Consider the following 16,116-nt stretch of genomic DNA (forward strand, 5'->3'; position numbering starts at 1 on the left):
ATAATATTAATTTTCAAACAATACTTTTAGACATTTTAACACATCTTTCAGGAAAACGATAAAATGCAAATAGGAAGTATACACTATAGATACACACACTATGACACCTTTCTTTTTCAATATTCGGTCATCTTTTGTGAAGCGTAGGAATAAAAACTTCAATTCCAGAGGGACTTAGCTGGACAACAGTACACAGTAATTGGCCAGAATCTTATTATAATGCTAGAAAACAAGTGCTAGGCATTGTAATATTGGGAGTCTTGTTTAACTAAAAGCCTTCCTTATTGTTTTACTTCCTCCCTTTCCTTATTCTAGACAAGAGAAAGGACTTTAGGAACCATTGTACAAATTCTCCAGTGACTTTACTATTTCTCTAGGTCTCCTGTTTTAGAGGTATTCCCTAGGCATGTGTCTCATCCAATCACTTCAGTTGTACTGCTAGGCAGGCAAAGTACTGACCACTAAAACTCACAAGTGATACAGATGTGGTGGCACATGCCTATAATTCCAGCACTCAGGAGGCTGAGACAGGAGGATCCTGAGTTCCAGGTCAGACTAGACTGCACAGTGATACCCTGTCTCAAAACAAACAAAAAACTTCCCAGGTGAGTGAAGTTGTCCAGTAAAGGCATCTTTGAAGTTATTCAAGGCACCCTAGTACACGGATACCAATGGTGGGCTGTGGATGTTAGTTTTATGATGTATAAGATACATCACTAACACCTGTTTAGGCAAAAGATTTTTTACCACTGTTTCTTTCCATTTTTTCTGGTTGTTTTCAAAATCACACAGCAATCATTTCATGTGTAAAGTTAGCAATGCTTTTCTCACAGGGGATTTTTGAGTATTAACTCAAACAAAATATATCAACACGGGTTTGTAAATTATTGGGGGTTATGCAAATGGCAAGGTTTATCATAAAATAAGAGAAATGTTAATTGTGTAATTAAGTAAGATATAAGCTGTCAAGGAGGGGGATTTTGCTGAATTTTTAATGGTTTTATCTTTTTTATTCAGACACAAAAGTAAAGTTCTTAGCCAATTCTAAACATTTTTTTTTGGAGATTATGTAGCCCCGCTGGCCATGAACTCCCTGTGTAGCACAGGCTGGCCTCAAGCTCATGATCTTCCTGCCTCAGCCTCTGAGTACTGGTATTGCAGATATGTACCACCATGCCCTGATGCAATTTTGAATATTCTTTAGTACTTGTAAATTATACATTTAACTAGGGTGGCAAGACAAATTGTTCCCAGCCAGAAATACCTTCCTCAAGGAGAAGCAAAGCCACATACCTTTATATAAATGGTTAGGACTGGAAAGAAATTACCATTCCTCAATACTGCCTCTCACTAACTAAAAAGAAGTATTGGGGCAAATGTCATATTCAGTTTACCTTTTTAAATACTATAGTTCAGAATCCAGGAGAGAAAGCATAAACCAATCCTAAATAAGAAAGAGAATATTTGACTAACACAGGATTACATGGGATGAACACAGGATATACTTTCTATCAGAGTAACATTACACAAGGACCTCTAACTGCATCCTTGAAGTCACTTTTAGAACTGATTCTTATACCGTAAAACTATTAAAAGAAACTATAATAAAAATATCCATAATTTTGGATATGGGAAAGGTCCTTGTAGACACCCAAAATGTAAAACATTGAGACATGTGATTATATAAGAAAAGCAAAAGCCAAGCATGGTAGTGCAGGCTGCAATGCCAGCACTTGGGAGCCTGAGACAGGGGATCATGAGTTTAAGGTCAGCCTGGCCTACAGGGGCAGACCCTGTCTCAAAAACACAAGTAACAAACTAAAACAAAAGGAACTTTGAACCTGTATATTTCAAAATAAAAAACACACAAATAAAATTAAAAGGCTGACAATAAACTATAAAGAAGATTTATAGCATATATTATAAAGAGTTAGTTATCATTATATAAATGACACACGTGAAGCAGTAAGAATCTTCCCAAAATACCCCAAAGGCAAATAGGCAAAGGACACAGTTACTTCACAAAAGTATTGGCATGGACAATAAACACAATTCCCAAAAAAAAAAAAAAAAAACCAACCTTGTTAGTAATCAAGGAATAAAAAAGAAAAGAAATCCTTTTGCTCCCTTCTGATTGCTTGAACATCCATATGCACTGCTGGCTGGGAGTATAAATTAACCTTTCTGGTGAATAAGCTTAAAGCCTTAAGGGGCCGTGAATAAAGCTTACTTTAAATTCACCCCATTTTTTCATTGTATGTTCCAAAATAAATCTTGTTCTGATTGCACATATTTCCCCTGGCTATTGTGAATCATTTCCTGTTAAAGTTGTATTTGTTTTAGAACTTTTTTATCATCATAACTAGAAAATAATGCCAATATTTAGGCAGGTGTAGCAGCCTGCTCAGTGCAGCCTAGCCTTCTAATATGTCTTTCAGGAATCTTTCTGGGACACAGGACTGTCTGATGCCTGAGACATAAGGTGAGGTACTTCGCACCACAAAAGTAAAGCCACATGAAAAGATTTATAAATGCAAAACTCACTTAACACATACAAGGTGTTCTAGTAAAGATATTTCTTGGAACAAGGTGGGATGATAAATAAAGCCACATGTATTAATGTAGTTATTAATAATATGTGAAAAAATAATGAAATTCAATATTCAATAAAACCCAAATGATTGCCTAGTATTCAAATATGAAGACAGAGAAAGGAAAGGGGGAGGGGGAGAGAGAGAGAGATCTGAAAACACAACTTACCCTCTTAATAGACTCATTCTCCAAGGAGCGTGAATTATACTTAGAAGTTGATGCAGAAGCCATACCGGAAACTCTATCGAGGAAGACAATATTATTAACTGAATTTATCTTGTAATTTCAAACACAGGTGACATCAAAGATTTAAATATTTCAACTGAGAGCAAACAGTACCATTTTATTGGCCCTACTTGCATACTAGGCCTCAGCAGAATGAGACACACAAAGAATCAAAGCATAGGCAGTATGAAAAAGAGCTCCAATAAAGGTTCAAGGAAGGCAGGATTTAGATGTCGTTTCCATCATATTCCTAGTTTTAGGGTTGGTAGAGGCTAGAGCTATGTCAAACTTAGCTATACTTATCAGGACTTTTACCTAAGAGTTGAGAAGATGTTAGGTCAGATACAGAGGCTGACAGTAAATGGCTATTAAAAGCCTGCTGTGGTGGCGCACACCTGTAATGCCAGCACTTGGGAGGCAGAGGCAGGAGGATTGAGAGTTTAGGCCAGCCTGTGCTATATAGCAAATTCCAGGTCAGTATGGACTACATAATAAGACCATGTCTTAGAAAAGCAAAACAGAAAGGTAAAAGGTTCAGGGAACACAGAAGGACAGAAAGAGGGAGAACTAGTAGAAGACATACACATATTCAGGACTTTCTATTCAGAGCACTCAAGTTGTCATCTAAAAAAAAACTGTTCATGTTTATCAATGTGTGACAGGCCCAAAATTTCCATACTTCTTAATTTTTAAAGATAATTTAGAGGAAGCCAAGCAGAATGATAAAAGGGTAGATAATTTAACTCATACTATTTAACTCATACTATTTTCCCCTTCAAGAATTTTGTTTTCTCCAAATTACGGCAGTTTAATGTGGCATGCATTTAACTGAAATCAAATTAGCAAGATTTGATTACATGAGTATTTTCTAGGGAAAATACATATTTCATTTAAATAATTCATGTTCCTCATAATTCAGACATAAATGAAAACATCATATTCAAAACATACACAAAACCATTTTAACATAAATATTGATTTAGACTGGTGAAGGTTATAGCAACAACAGGAAACTAAGTAATGATTTGGTTATTTTATTTATCAAAATGAATGACAGATAGGTATGAAGTCACAAGGAGTTAAATGATTTCTAATTCAAAAATATGATTGTGACTATCTATAGGATCTTTTTGCCAGGCTGCATTAAAATAACAGTTACTCCCTAAAAAAAAAAAGTATAGCATGGAGAATGTCAACACATTTTCTCATAAAATGATAGCTTCTTGGTGCTGGTCACTGTCCCTAAGGCCTGAGAGAGGTGACCAAGATGCAAATAAGGGCAGCTACCAAGACAAAGAGGTGAAGAGATGGAGAGGCTAGGGAAAACCTACAGGATTAGGATGGTCAGGCTGTACCGACAAGCATTCAGCTCTACAAAGGCAAGGCTTGACAGCATTTGGTTCATGGTTTGTACCCTGGAACAAAATAGAATTCTTAACTATCTAAGGGAGTGAATGACTGATTATGTGGAAAATATACAGTAAATAAACGCCATGACTGGGCCAATGTGAGTACTGGTGAGTTCACCAAATCCCAGAACACTGGAACTACAGAACTATCATTGCAGCTTTAAAATGAGTAATTAGCTGAGCACAGTGGTTCATGCCTGTAGTCTCAGCTGCTTAGGAGGATGTGGCAGAAGGATCACTTCAACCCAGGAGTTTGAGACCAGCCTGGACAATATGGTGAGATTCTGTCTCAAAAAAAAAAAAAAAGGAAAGAAAGAGAAAAGAAAAAAATGAACAATTAAGTCAAAAAATACTTCCTGATAAGATACTCAAATTAAAAACCTGAAACTTCTAAGAGGTAGGGACAAGCTAAACTTTACTTTCATAAAAGTAATTTTTAAAAAGATTTGTGATGTAGTAGCTCAAGCCTATAATCTTAGCTATTTGGAAGGCACAGATTAGGAAGATGGCAGTTCAAGGCCAGCCCAGACAATAAGTTTGTGAGAGCCCATCCCAACCAATGGCTGGGTATGGTGGCATGTGCCTATCATCCCAGCTACATGGGGAAGCACAAATAGGAGGATCCACAAATAGGAGGATCAAGATCGAGGCAGGCCCAGGGAAGAAAGCAAGACCCTACCTTGAAAATCACCAATGCAAAAAGGGCTGGTAGAGTGGCTCCAGTGGTAGAGCACCTGCCTAGCAAGGTTAAGGCCTTGAGTTCAACCCCCAGTACTGCCAAAAAAAAAAAGAGATTTATGAATAACTCCAAAATGAATTAAATTCATTATGCTTTGCACTGACCTCCAACCTTAATATCATGTCCACACAAAATAATCCATTAGTCTCAGAGACAGCAGGATGGATAAGACAAACTAAATAGAGCAAGCAAGCTGTATCTACCCTGAACTTATTCTTTCAACTAAATAAAACTATATATTGAGGGAGGTTATTCAGTAGAACAAAATTCTTCTTTAGTACTATCTAACAAGTGAATGTGTTAAAACCAAAGTGATTACTATCAAATCAACAGAAGAAATTTAAAATGGCACAGCACATGATCCACTAAGTCCTCACCTGGCTACTCTAGCTTGTTCGTAACTGTGAGAGAATGAGCACTTATGTTATCTTTAATCCTCGTGAAAACATTTCAGTTGAAAATGAATATAAAGGAAGAAAGCTCTCATTTTCCTTTTTTAAACTGTTTTATTGAGATGTAACTCACATACCATACAATTCACTCTTTTGAGTGTGTGATTGAAAAGGTTTTTGTTTATTCAGAACTGTGCAAGTATCATCACAATTTTAGAACATTTCCATCACCCCAAAGATAAACCTTGTACCATCACTCCACCCATCAGTCATCACTCCCCACCCCTCAATGCTACAGTCTCTTGGCTTTCTAGCTCTAAAGATCTGCCCATTCTGGGAATCTTCATATAAAGAGCATCATACAGTATGGGATCTTTATGTTTAAAGCTCCCACTTTTGGAGTTACAGATACAGCTGCTCTTAAAAGTTTTATCAAATATGAGCCTGAGAAACTCAAGAATGAGGGTGGTACCTGTCAACTCCGTGGTGAGCCTCTCTCTGGTGAAGGGTTTCAATTGATTCCTGAAGTCTGCAGAAGTCAGGACAGTGTCATGTGAAGAGCTAGATGGTAGTGCCAGCTCCATTCAAATCCCAACTCTACCACTCATGAGCCATCTGACCCTGGGCAGGTTACTTAACTTCTCTAGACTTCTGCTGCTATTTTACTTCATCATTGTTGGGCAAAATGAATGAGTTAAGAAGGGCGTAGAACCACTCCATATAGCTGTTAACAAATATCAGCATTTTTAATTGTGAAAGGATAACTACACTGATGCCCTAACCAATTCTTCTACAAGTTAGCCCTTACCTTAGAAATACTAGGGAGAAAGGTAACTATTACAACTATGTCTAGTTGTGACTGAACTATAAACTTAAAAAACTACATGACAATAATGGCTGAAATAGGACAATAGGAAGCAGTGTGGCACTGTGGAAAATGTCCTAGGTAGGTAAGCACTGGTCCTGGGCAGTCTCTAATTTACCAAACAAGGGAAGTTCATCCGTGTCTTCATTTATAAGGTAGCTATGTTGGACAATACGTAGTTCAAGAATAATTAGAAGCTATAGCGAGGTTTACAAAACCCAGCTGCCCTCTTGGTCTATGAAGCATTTTGCCACCCCTAATAACCATGTTTTAATCCCTTTTATTTAAAAAAACATTGATTTTTGGCTACCTTGGCTTTAAAGCAAAAATCGAAAGTTAATTCCCTATATATATGCTAATTAGGGGCTCTAAGCAAAGGTAGACATCCATCATTTTTGATTCCCCAAGAAACCTTTGGGATAACTTAGCCTAATCCTCTCAGCAGGCCTGAGAGGGTGTGTGGCAAGGCCCTGGAGCAAGTTAGTGCAGACCAGTGTAGCCTATATCTCCTAATACTGCAGCATCCTTTACACCTGGGGAAAAGTCTTTCAAGTGGTCTCTTGAAAGAAACCAGGTTCCAAACTCAGTTGAGAGGTTTTCGATGAAGACCCAAGGTTAAGAGAACTCAACCCAGCCGCTAAGCCCCTTCAAAACAAAGGTGGTAAGTGAATAAAGCAGACTGTTGAGTCACAACATGGCCTTCATGTCACTCTTTAAATTCAAGACAACCTCAATAGTCCTGCCCTTCCACCCTGTCCCTCCATCTCTCCCTCTTTCTAGCACTTAGTATCTTTCATAGAATTGTGGTTCCTGTCTACCTTCCTATTGGGATACAAGCTCCCACAGTAATATGAGCCCCCACTAGAATACAAGCCAGGCAGTCTAGAATTCTTGTTTTACTTACTCCTATATTTATAACACCTAGAACAGTGCCTTAATAGGTATTTATTAAATGTCCACTCTTTCACTTAAGCCAGGAATTCATGCAGACTTTATATATATATATATATATATATATATATATATATGGGGCTGGCAGAGTGCCTTAAGTGGTAGAGATGCCTGCCTAGTAAGGGAGAGAGCCTGAGTTCAAACATCAGTACCACCAAAAAAAAACCAAAAAACAAAAAAAAAAAGGTACAACAACAAAGTCCTTGGCTAATCAGGATGTTCACGGACTGACTGATGGCTTTGGTCAGCAGAAAGGCAGAGCTGATTTATTTCACTTTGAAACAACTTACACCAAAGAACTGGAACTATGTTATCCTCCACTACACACTTTCCCATGAAGCAGTTAAAGTACAACACCTCTCCCTTCATCCTTCTTCCAGACTAAGACACTTTTCACCTTTCTATTAAATATAACAACCATATTACATAAAACACCTGCAGGAGGTATGCCCAAAACCATTAAAACAAATGCAGGCTACATTTGCCCTTACTCTGAAAATGTAAAAGCAACAGAGTTAGAACGTAATTTTGACCCTGCCTCACGGGACCTTTGCTAGCAGAGCCTAAACACGGAGAGAGCTCTAGTTCTCAGTCACCTGATCTGAGATCAATGGCGCTTGCTGTGTGGTTTTGCTGTACTTTCTTGGCTACAAGCAAACTAGTGACAAAAAGCATGTGGCCTTCTCTTTTGATCCTCCTTAATGTGGAGGATGACTTCATCTTAGCATCTTAGTTAAATGCAACACACTTTCTGGAGGCTCCCTTGTGGCTGCAGAGGTCTACCCAATCTGAAATCTTGACTTATAACATGCCAGGGAGCAAGAAGTAAGGAACAAGCAGCCTCTGAGTTCATAATTCTGCTCTTTTGAAGGTTGCTCTCCTTACTTGGAAGTCTGTTTTGAAAAAAAAATGCCAAGAACTTAAAGCAGTGGTTCTCAACACCATCAAACCCAATACTCCCTTATAAAACAACCTTCGGTAAAATCCCCTTTACAAGCTTACAATGAAAATTATAGATACTATCAACCTAAACACAACTTAAAAATATATTGCCTTACTTCAGTATAAAGGAGAAATAAAAGGACAGTTGTTTTAATAAAATTAAGGTATTTTTCAATGCACTGCACCAAAACTCAGCCACCCCATTTCCAATTTGGCCTCTAGGGGGAGTGCTACGCCATGGGGCCCACTACAGAGAGTTCTCTTCAGTGCTTGGAGTGCCAGTAAATGAAAGATTTCCTAGATTCAACTTATTCTAACTTTTCACATTAAAGTCACTCTGACTATAGGCCACATAGGAGGAAAGAAAATGAGGACTACCGTGTAATGTCCCCAACCAAACCTACTCTAAAAACAAAGAAATGTTCAATATCAAGTCATTTTGAAACCATGAACACTATCAACCTAGTGTCTATATTTGCTTATTTGGGAGGAGGGGTGCTTAAAATAAACCATGACTTGCAAAAATAGGAATGTATCTCATTTTTATCCATTTTTCTTTGAACATGGGGTTGGCAAACTTCCTATACAGGGCCAGATGTTAAACAGCGTAGCCTCTGGGGGCCACACATTGCTGTGGCTACTCAGCACTGAAGCATGACACAGAAATAGGTAAGTGCGCTATACTCCAGTAAGATTTTATTTACAGAATCAGGCCGTCACCCCGACTTTAAACTGTGGGTTTCCAATCCCCATTCTGTTGCTTAACAATAATAATGGGCACACAACTTTGGGCAAATTGTTCTCTGTCTGTAAAATGGCCATGATGCTACCTATCCTCATGGAGCCATGGGGAGAAGCATAGCAAACATCAAGCCAAATGCTCTCGGATACCAGTTTCCCTCCTCTTCCCATAGATACTTTCCGCGCTTAAGCCATTCCTCACCCTAGTGCGAACAGGCCGCCGGACTGGCCATACAATCCAGTGTCTCTGCCTGCCTTGCCCTTCCGCTTACATGTTGTCTAAGACGGTCAGCCTCATCTCCGCGTTGAAGCAGTTTACCTATAAAGCATGCCCACTTCCACTCTGACGAGCACACATGCGACTCCAGGGAAACTTGCCTGGAATTCCTAACACAAAGTCTTGTCTCTTTACCTTCAATTCTAGCTCAGGTTATCTAGAAATAGACTTTCTCTAACAAACTTCTAGTGTAACACCCTCATGTAAATTGCTTACTATCCAAATAGCCAATGCAATGCACAGATATGAAAGCTTCTCAATTTGTCTTGCCCACTTTGAGTCTCAGGTATTAGTTGCCAATTCATTGAAAACTTTAAAATGCTAAACAGTATTTCATTTAGAAACTCACTTTTAACATTTTGATATTTATAATTCATCTGAAAGATACATCTACTTTTGCTTCTTTAAATATTGCAAAGACCTTTGGCTAAAACCAATGTAAACCAGACCCAGTGGAAATGAATCACTCTTTCCAGTGGTTGGTGATGGATTTGGGCTGATCCATTCACACTATTTCTTGGTCCTCTCATGACAAATGGCACATCTTCAAGACAGCTGACTGGCTTTAGCAGCATGAGCTGTGGCCATGGAGCAGGGTAACTTTAGAAATCATTCATAAGTTGAAATTGCTTTGGCAAATAATTTCAAAAGTCAAATACCATCAGGTTATTTTTTAATGTACAAAGGCTACCTAACTATGCAACAAACACTGAAGCAGATCATTAAATTCACTGTGGATTTTGTAACAGTCAAATACCTGCTGGTAAACAAAGTTTTAAAATAGGAACAAGATCAAGTTCCTGTCTACCTGCCAATTCCAAAACTCATGAACCCAGCTGATCTGCTCCACGACAAAAAAAAAAAAAAAAAAACAACCCAAACCTAAAAAAACCAAGCTTTGTTGAAGGATTTTCCCCACTGAGAACTATTCCCAAAAAACACATTTTATATTTGTTAAGTAAAATGCACCTTCTTAAGAAATTAAAATGGCAATTGTTGAGAAGTAAAAACAGGTAAAGAGTTATAACTATTACAGTAATGAAAATGTCAGTTCAAAACATCTGCTTCTGTTCCAAGAACCTTCTCAGCTCCAGGTTAGGGGACTCCAAAGAAAAGCCCAGGCATTAGGCAGTAATGACAGAGTCTCCCATCTGGAATTAGTAGGGGGAACTGAGAGGGAGGGAAGAGAGAGGAACTCTACACTGACTGTGTACAGTTTCTAGAAAAATAAAGAGAGGGAAAAAGGCTGCAGGTAGAAACCTGCCACTCGAACCAATTCCTCCAGGTACTTTCACTGGGAGATAGAAGCAGGAGCTTTTTGGCACTGGGTCCTTATTTACTTGCTTCAAGACACAGGAAGACTGGTCTCCCTGTGCATACATGTGTGCACACATTTTACTTTCTCTGTATGCTGCGCAGATTTCCAACATTTCACGCTATGCTGTACTCTCCCACCCATCATCTCTCTGTTAGATCTCTAGAGCTCCCCAAGAACAAGGACTATGTTTTCTGTGATGGGCAGAGTTGGGGCATACAGTGCCCAATGAAGAAATGAATACTGCCTTACCATCACCAATTTCCATGACTTTGGAGTAGCCTTCAGCCACTACAGTTACTCCAGCCTACCTCCCTATGGCTGATTCACATGTTTGTAACTCCCTTGCATATCTTTATCATTTTCTACATATGCATACAACACTAAATGTCAGGCCAATTTTATGTGGTTCTCAGCTTCCATGTAAAGGGATTGGTCCACATTCTTCTGCCCCTTGCTCTTCTCACACAGCTTTTCTGTGAGTCATAAATGTACATGCGTGGCATTGTGCTCCATTCTGCATAGTCGTCCATGGCTCCATACCTGGTTTCCCATTCTCCTCTCCATAGTCCTTTGAATTGCTTCCAGATTTTGCTATTATAAACAGTGCTGCTAAAAGCATTCTTAGAAATCTCTCCCATTCCTGGCACATAAGTGGAAGATCTGCAGTGGTATTTGAGGCCAGATATTCCTATAGCTTTACCTGATCTTGCAGCAAATACACTTTAAAAAGCACAGTATACAGAGAAGATAGCTAACAGATAAAAATTAGGCAAACCCACTTAAAATAAAATGAAATCCCAGGCTTGTCAACACTCTAATCCAAGCAGTCAGGCAGTGTATTAGTTTCCTAGGGCTGCTGTAACAAAGTACCACAGACTGAACAGTTTAGAACAGCAGAAATGGATTCTCCCAGTTTTGGAGGTGTTGCCAGGCTCCCCACCCTCTGAAACTTCTAGCCAACACCTAGTAGTGGCTGCAATCCTTGACTTGTGGCCATCTGACTCCAACCTCTGCCTCTGTTGTCACGAGGTCATGTACCTGTGTGTCTCTGTGTTTTCCTGTGGTATTCTCTCATAATGATACCAGTCATGCTAGATTAAGAGCTTACCCTTCTCCAGGTAAATTCATCTTTAAGTACATCTGAAACAAAACTATTCCTAAATAAAGTCACAATCTGAGGAGCTGGGGGCATTCTGAGGAGCTAGGGTTACTTCGCTATTATCTTTTGAAGGGACATAATCTACCCTATTATAGGTAGGAGGATGTCTACTGAAATTATTAACCTACAAAACAGTCATGTCAGCATATGATTACATTCAGAACAATTTCATTTGTCCACCTATAAGCATTCAGTGAATACTTATTAAATTAACTAGTACTGAAATATTGATACGGTTTCTTAAATAATGAAATGACATCAGGGCAATCATTTCTGAGATATCCTTTAGAGGGCTGGCAGGATGGCTCAAGTGGTAGAGCAGCTGCCCAGTAAGCATGAGACCCTGAGTTCCTAATCCCAACAAAAAACAAAAGTGAGACATTCCTTACTCAGCACATGTAATTACTTAATCTTGTCTCCAAGGAGATCAAAACCAGTCCATAATATATACTGGGCAATTACTCTGAACCACAATGAGAGGTTTAAAAAAACTGAGATAGGTCTTCAAGGAGCTAACAACTGAGTTGGGGAGATGAAGGACAAAGACAAGTTAGAAAGCAATAAAGATAATGAATAGGTGTAAGAAAATTAATAGGAATAAAGATAATAACAGAGGTGATAAAATATGATTGAAGTGAAACAGAACATCTCCTTATGGACAATGATCATAGTTTTCATTTAGTGATCACTGCTTACCAGGCACTGTTCTAAGCACAGATCAAGTCGCCTCATTCATATCAGCAACCTTACAAGGCAACTACTATTACTGTCTTCATATGACAACCGGCAAACATGAAGAACAGGAAAATTAAACAATGTGTTCACTAGTAACTGCCGAAGTAGAAAGTGAAACCAAGGCAGCCTAGCCCTCTTACCCACTAACATGTGTCGGTCATTCAAACTTTCCAAACTTTCCAATAGATAGTCAAATAAAAATGAAGACATTATGCCCCCTGCTTGAACAGGTAATAAAAAGCAGGTGGGGGAGGGGAGTTTCATTTATATAATAAAATCTGACGGTCACAAAGAAACAGTCTTCCCTTCATTTTAAAGATGAGTAAACAAATGAGACTTTTCTCTAAACCCTCATTTGTCCATAGTAACATTACCTATGTTATGAAAGTCTTTATTGAAGCTATATCAAAAAGAAGGAAATTTTATTACTAGTGAACAAAACAATCAATTCCCCATGAGGTGCAACTATGCTGTAATGAGACATGTGTTAAAACATCTATCAGATATATATAGTCAAATGAACTGTTCCAAGTAGTTCCCTTCTATGGGGTACACTCATTCCAGCAAAGCTGTTTCTGTTCAAAGTGTTCTTCGAATTCTTCCTTTAAAACTGCCTTTAGAGGTTAAAGTGACATGTCACCACCTTATGAATTTTAACCAAGTCTTAAACCAAACCAATGCTCCCCATAGCACCAGTACCCATCCTACTGAATACACGCGCATCATGGTGATTGTCGCCTAGAATCAAATGTTGAACCTCACTCAAAGATCGACACCATTGAGGATGTTTTTAAAAGGCACCATGATCTTTGAAGTCAATTCCAAAAAAGAGTTCCGAAAATGGGTGGAATAATTTTGATTTAGTGTTTACTATCCTGTAGAGCGGCTTTGGGGAATGCTGCCTAGGGTCTCTTTAATTGTTGAAAATGGTGGGCTTGATACATCTTAGTTAGTTCTAATTTATAAGAGCAGGTTGACCTTGGAGGTTAGCAGAAATCAGCAGCAAAAGCAGTAGCTTGCCCGACAGGCAGTTTGCCATAATAGAGGAGTGTCCAAAGAGAATCCCCAAAGACTGGCTTAATTAGGATCCTGGGAAACTCAGAGAAAGACTTGCAGTAATCCAGAAAGTATGAACCACAGTCATCTTCCTACTTAGGCAATTACCTATTATTTTAGCCATAAATACAAACAACTATTCATCCCTGTTACAGAAGGAAAGGGACTGACCTCACACATTTCTAGAACTTGGCATTATTGGCGGAGAAAGGTCTCAAAGATGTGGAAATAATAATCTAAGAAAAAAAAGACAGACATAAAAAAGGCAAGAGGATGAACTAAATCCAGTGTCAAGAGAATTGCAAAGAAGGAGATGAAGAAACTCTAGTTCTAGAACAAAGATACAGAAGAATCCAACAGAAATTTAATTTTCCATGCCTTTTGAAAATGTAGTATATGCTACTCTACACAGGGATAAAAAGAATTCTCAAGTTCCTGATGCAAATTCTGTTATGAACACTTAGGAGGAAAAGCTGGGGAATGGTGGTTGAGAATGGGTATGGATGTAGTACTAGTCAACTAGACTATGCATACCATCCTTCTGAAGACTACATCTGAAACATGGTTTCTACAAACATAATTCAGCATCCAATACTGATTTTTTTGAAAACTTTCAGCAAGGTAGAATGGCTCCTATGAAAACCTATAGCTGATATCACACGGAAAACTTTCTAAGGGTGGAAATAAGGCAAGGATGGTTACTCTTCTCACACATGTTCAACATTTTTTAGAGATCATAACAAGTTCAGTAAGTCAAGAAAAAGGAAATAAGCAACTAGCATACAGGAAGAAATAAAACTATATTTGTAGACAATGAGATTATGTATTAAAAAGTTCTAAGAACCCAAAGGAAAAGCTACTAAAATACATAAATTTAGAAAGACTGCATGGTATACAAGGTCAATATAGAAATTAATTGTATTTGTGTTATTGAAAATGAGCAAGTGCATATAGAAATATTAAAATTCCACTTGCAATAACAGAAAAAATTAAATATTAGGGATATACTTAACAAAATATGTACAAGAATCACATACTCACTGCGAAACACTGCTAAGAGAAATCAAAGACCTAAATGCAAGGAGAAATATACATGCTCAAGGATCAGAAGATTCGTGGTATTGAACTACAAAGTCAATACAATCCCCATCAAAATCCCAAAGGGATTTGTTGTAGAAACTGACAATATTATTCTAAAATTTGTATAGAAGGGCAAAGGACCAAGAATAGTCAAAATAGTCTTAAAAGATAAAGTTGCAGTTACTTCTACTACCAGATTTCCAGACTTATGTAATACCTCAGTAATCAAGACAGTGTAATTATGAAGATAGACCTATAGATCAACAGATGAGAGTACAGTCCATAATTAGACCCATTTTTGGAGGACCTAACAATGGTCAACTGACTTTCAACAAAGGTAACAGCATGATCCAAAAAGAAAATGACAGTGTTTTCTACAAATGATGCTGGACAATTTGATGTCCATAAAGAAAAAAATAAATGAATCTTGACCCTTGCCTGAAATAATATAAAAATTAACTTTAAATGTAACATAGATGTATTAGTTTTGTATTACTCCATTAACAACTTTAGCAGCAGTAAACACCACACAGTTATTACTTCAGTTTCTGTGGGTCAGGAGTCTGAGCAAAGCTTATCTGGGATTTTTATTCAGTTTCTCACAAGGCTGCAATCAAGGTGGTACATTCTCATCTGGAGGCTCAACTGGGGAAAAGCTGCTTCCAAGCTCATTCACATAGTTGACAGAACTCATTTCCTTGAGGCTGTGTGGTTGAGGGCCTTGGCATTCTGCAAGCTGGAGGCTGCTGGCAGTTCTTAGAGACCAGCTGCAGTTCATTTCCTCAACATGTCTGCTCACATCAGGAAGCCAATAAGATGACTCTCACCTCCAACGGGAACAATATCTTCTTTTAAGAGATTTCTGCTGATTAATGCTGGCCCTGCTCCAGGATCATCTTCCCTTTGATTAACTCAAAACCAACCGATCCAACCTTAATTACATCTGCAGAATCCCTACACATTTTCCATATTTTATAGGCTGCAAGCAAGTCACTGATCCCACCCACACCCAAGGCAAGGGGATACATAAGGTATGAACACCAGGTGTCATAAACCAGAGGGGCCACCCTAGGATCTGTCTGCCATAATAGATCTATACATAAGAGCTGCAACTAAAAAATGTTCTAGGGGAAAAACAAGAAAGTTTTTTGTGAACTTGGGATGGACAAATATTCCTTAAAAGACAAAAAAAGGGGGAATAAACAAGCCTTCATCAAAATTAAAAATCTTTGGCACACTTTAGAAGATGAAAGAACAAACCACAGGTTAAGGAAAAAATATCTGCAAATTACATATCTGATAAAAGACTTGTACCCAGAATATATAAAGAATTCTCACAACTTCAAACAAAACAATTTAATAAAAAGAACAGGCAAAAGAGTTGGGTAGACCCTTCACCAAAAAAAGATAAGCTGAATGACCAATACACACATGAAGACATATTCACTATCATTAGCCACTAGGAACAGGCAAATTGAAACCACAATAAGGCCTCCTGGTGCTTACCACAGGCTCTGTTACTCTGATTGTATAGAAAGAGGAGGCAAAGTAAATCTGCCCCATGTTCACCTCAGCCCCAGTCTGTATTGTGAATATGGAGACGTAGGGGAGCAGGAAAAAAAATGAAAAAAAAAA

At 38.3% G+C, this 16,116-nt stretch overlaps 1 protein-coding gene and 1 pseudogene across 5 annotated transcripts in view; one reads left to right on the forward strand and one right to left on the reverse strand.

The window, feature by feature from the left end:
• Mtm1 (myotubularin 1) overlaps nt 1-16,116 on the reverse strand; it is a 104,987-nt gene that overhangs the window by 80,508 nt on the left and 8,363 nt on the right. For 2 of the 5 annotated variants that reach the window (XM_074063395.1, XM_074063391.1), the window contains exon 2: nt 2,761-2,833. In XM_074063395.1, coding sequence (XP_073919496.1) covers nt 2,761-2,823 — 63 coding nt within the window. In that variant the 5' untranslated portion in view covers nt 2,824-2,833. Of the gene's footprint in view, nt 1-2,760; nt 2,834-4,905; nt 5,001-14,438; nt 14,463-16,116 lie in introns of those variants that run through there. The other 3 variants (XM_074063392.1, XM_074063394.1, XM_074063393.1) reach the window with 3 other exon arrangements.
• LOC141420161 (small nucleolar RNA SNORA51) lies at nt 15,971-16,087 on the forward strand (annotated as a pseudogene).

The sequence above is a fragment of the Castor canadensis genome, chromosome X (genome assembly GCF_047511655.1).
Source record: "Castor canadensis chromosome X, mCasCan1.hap1v2, whole genome shotgun sequence".
Classification (NCBI taxonomy): domain Eukaryota; kingdom Metazoa; phylum Chordata; class Mammalia; order Rodentia; family Castoridae; genus Castor; species Castor canadensis.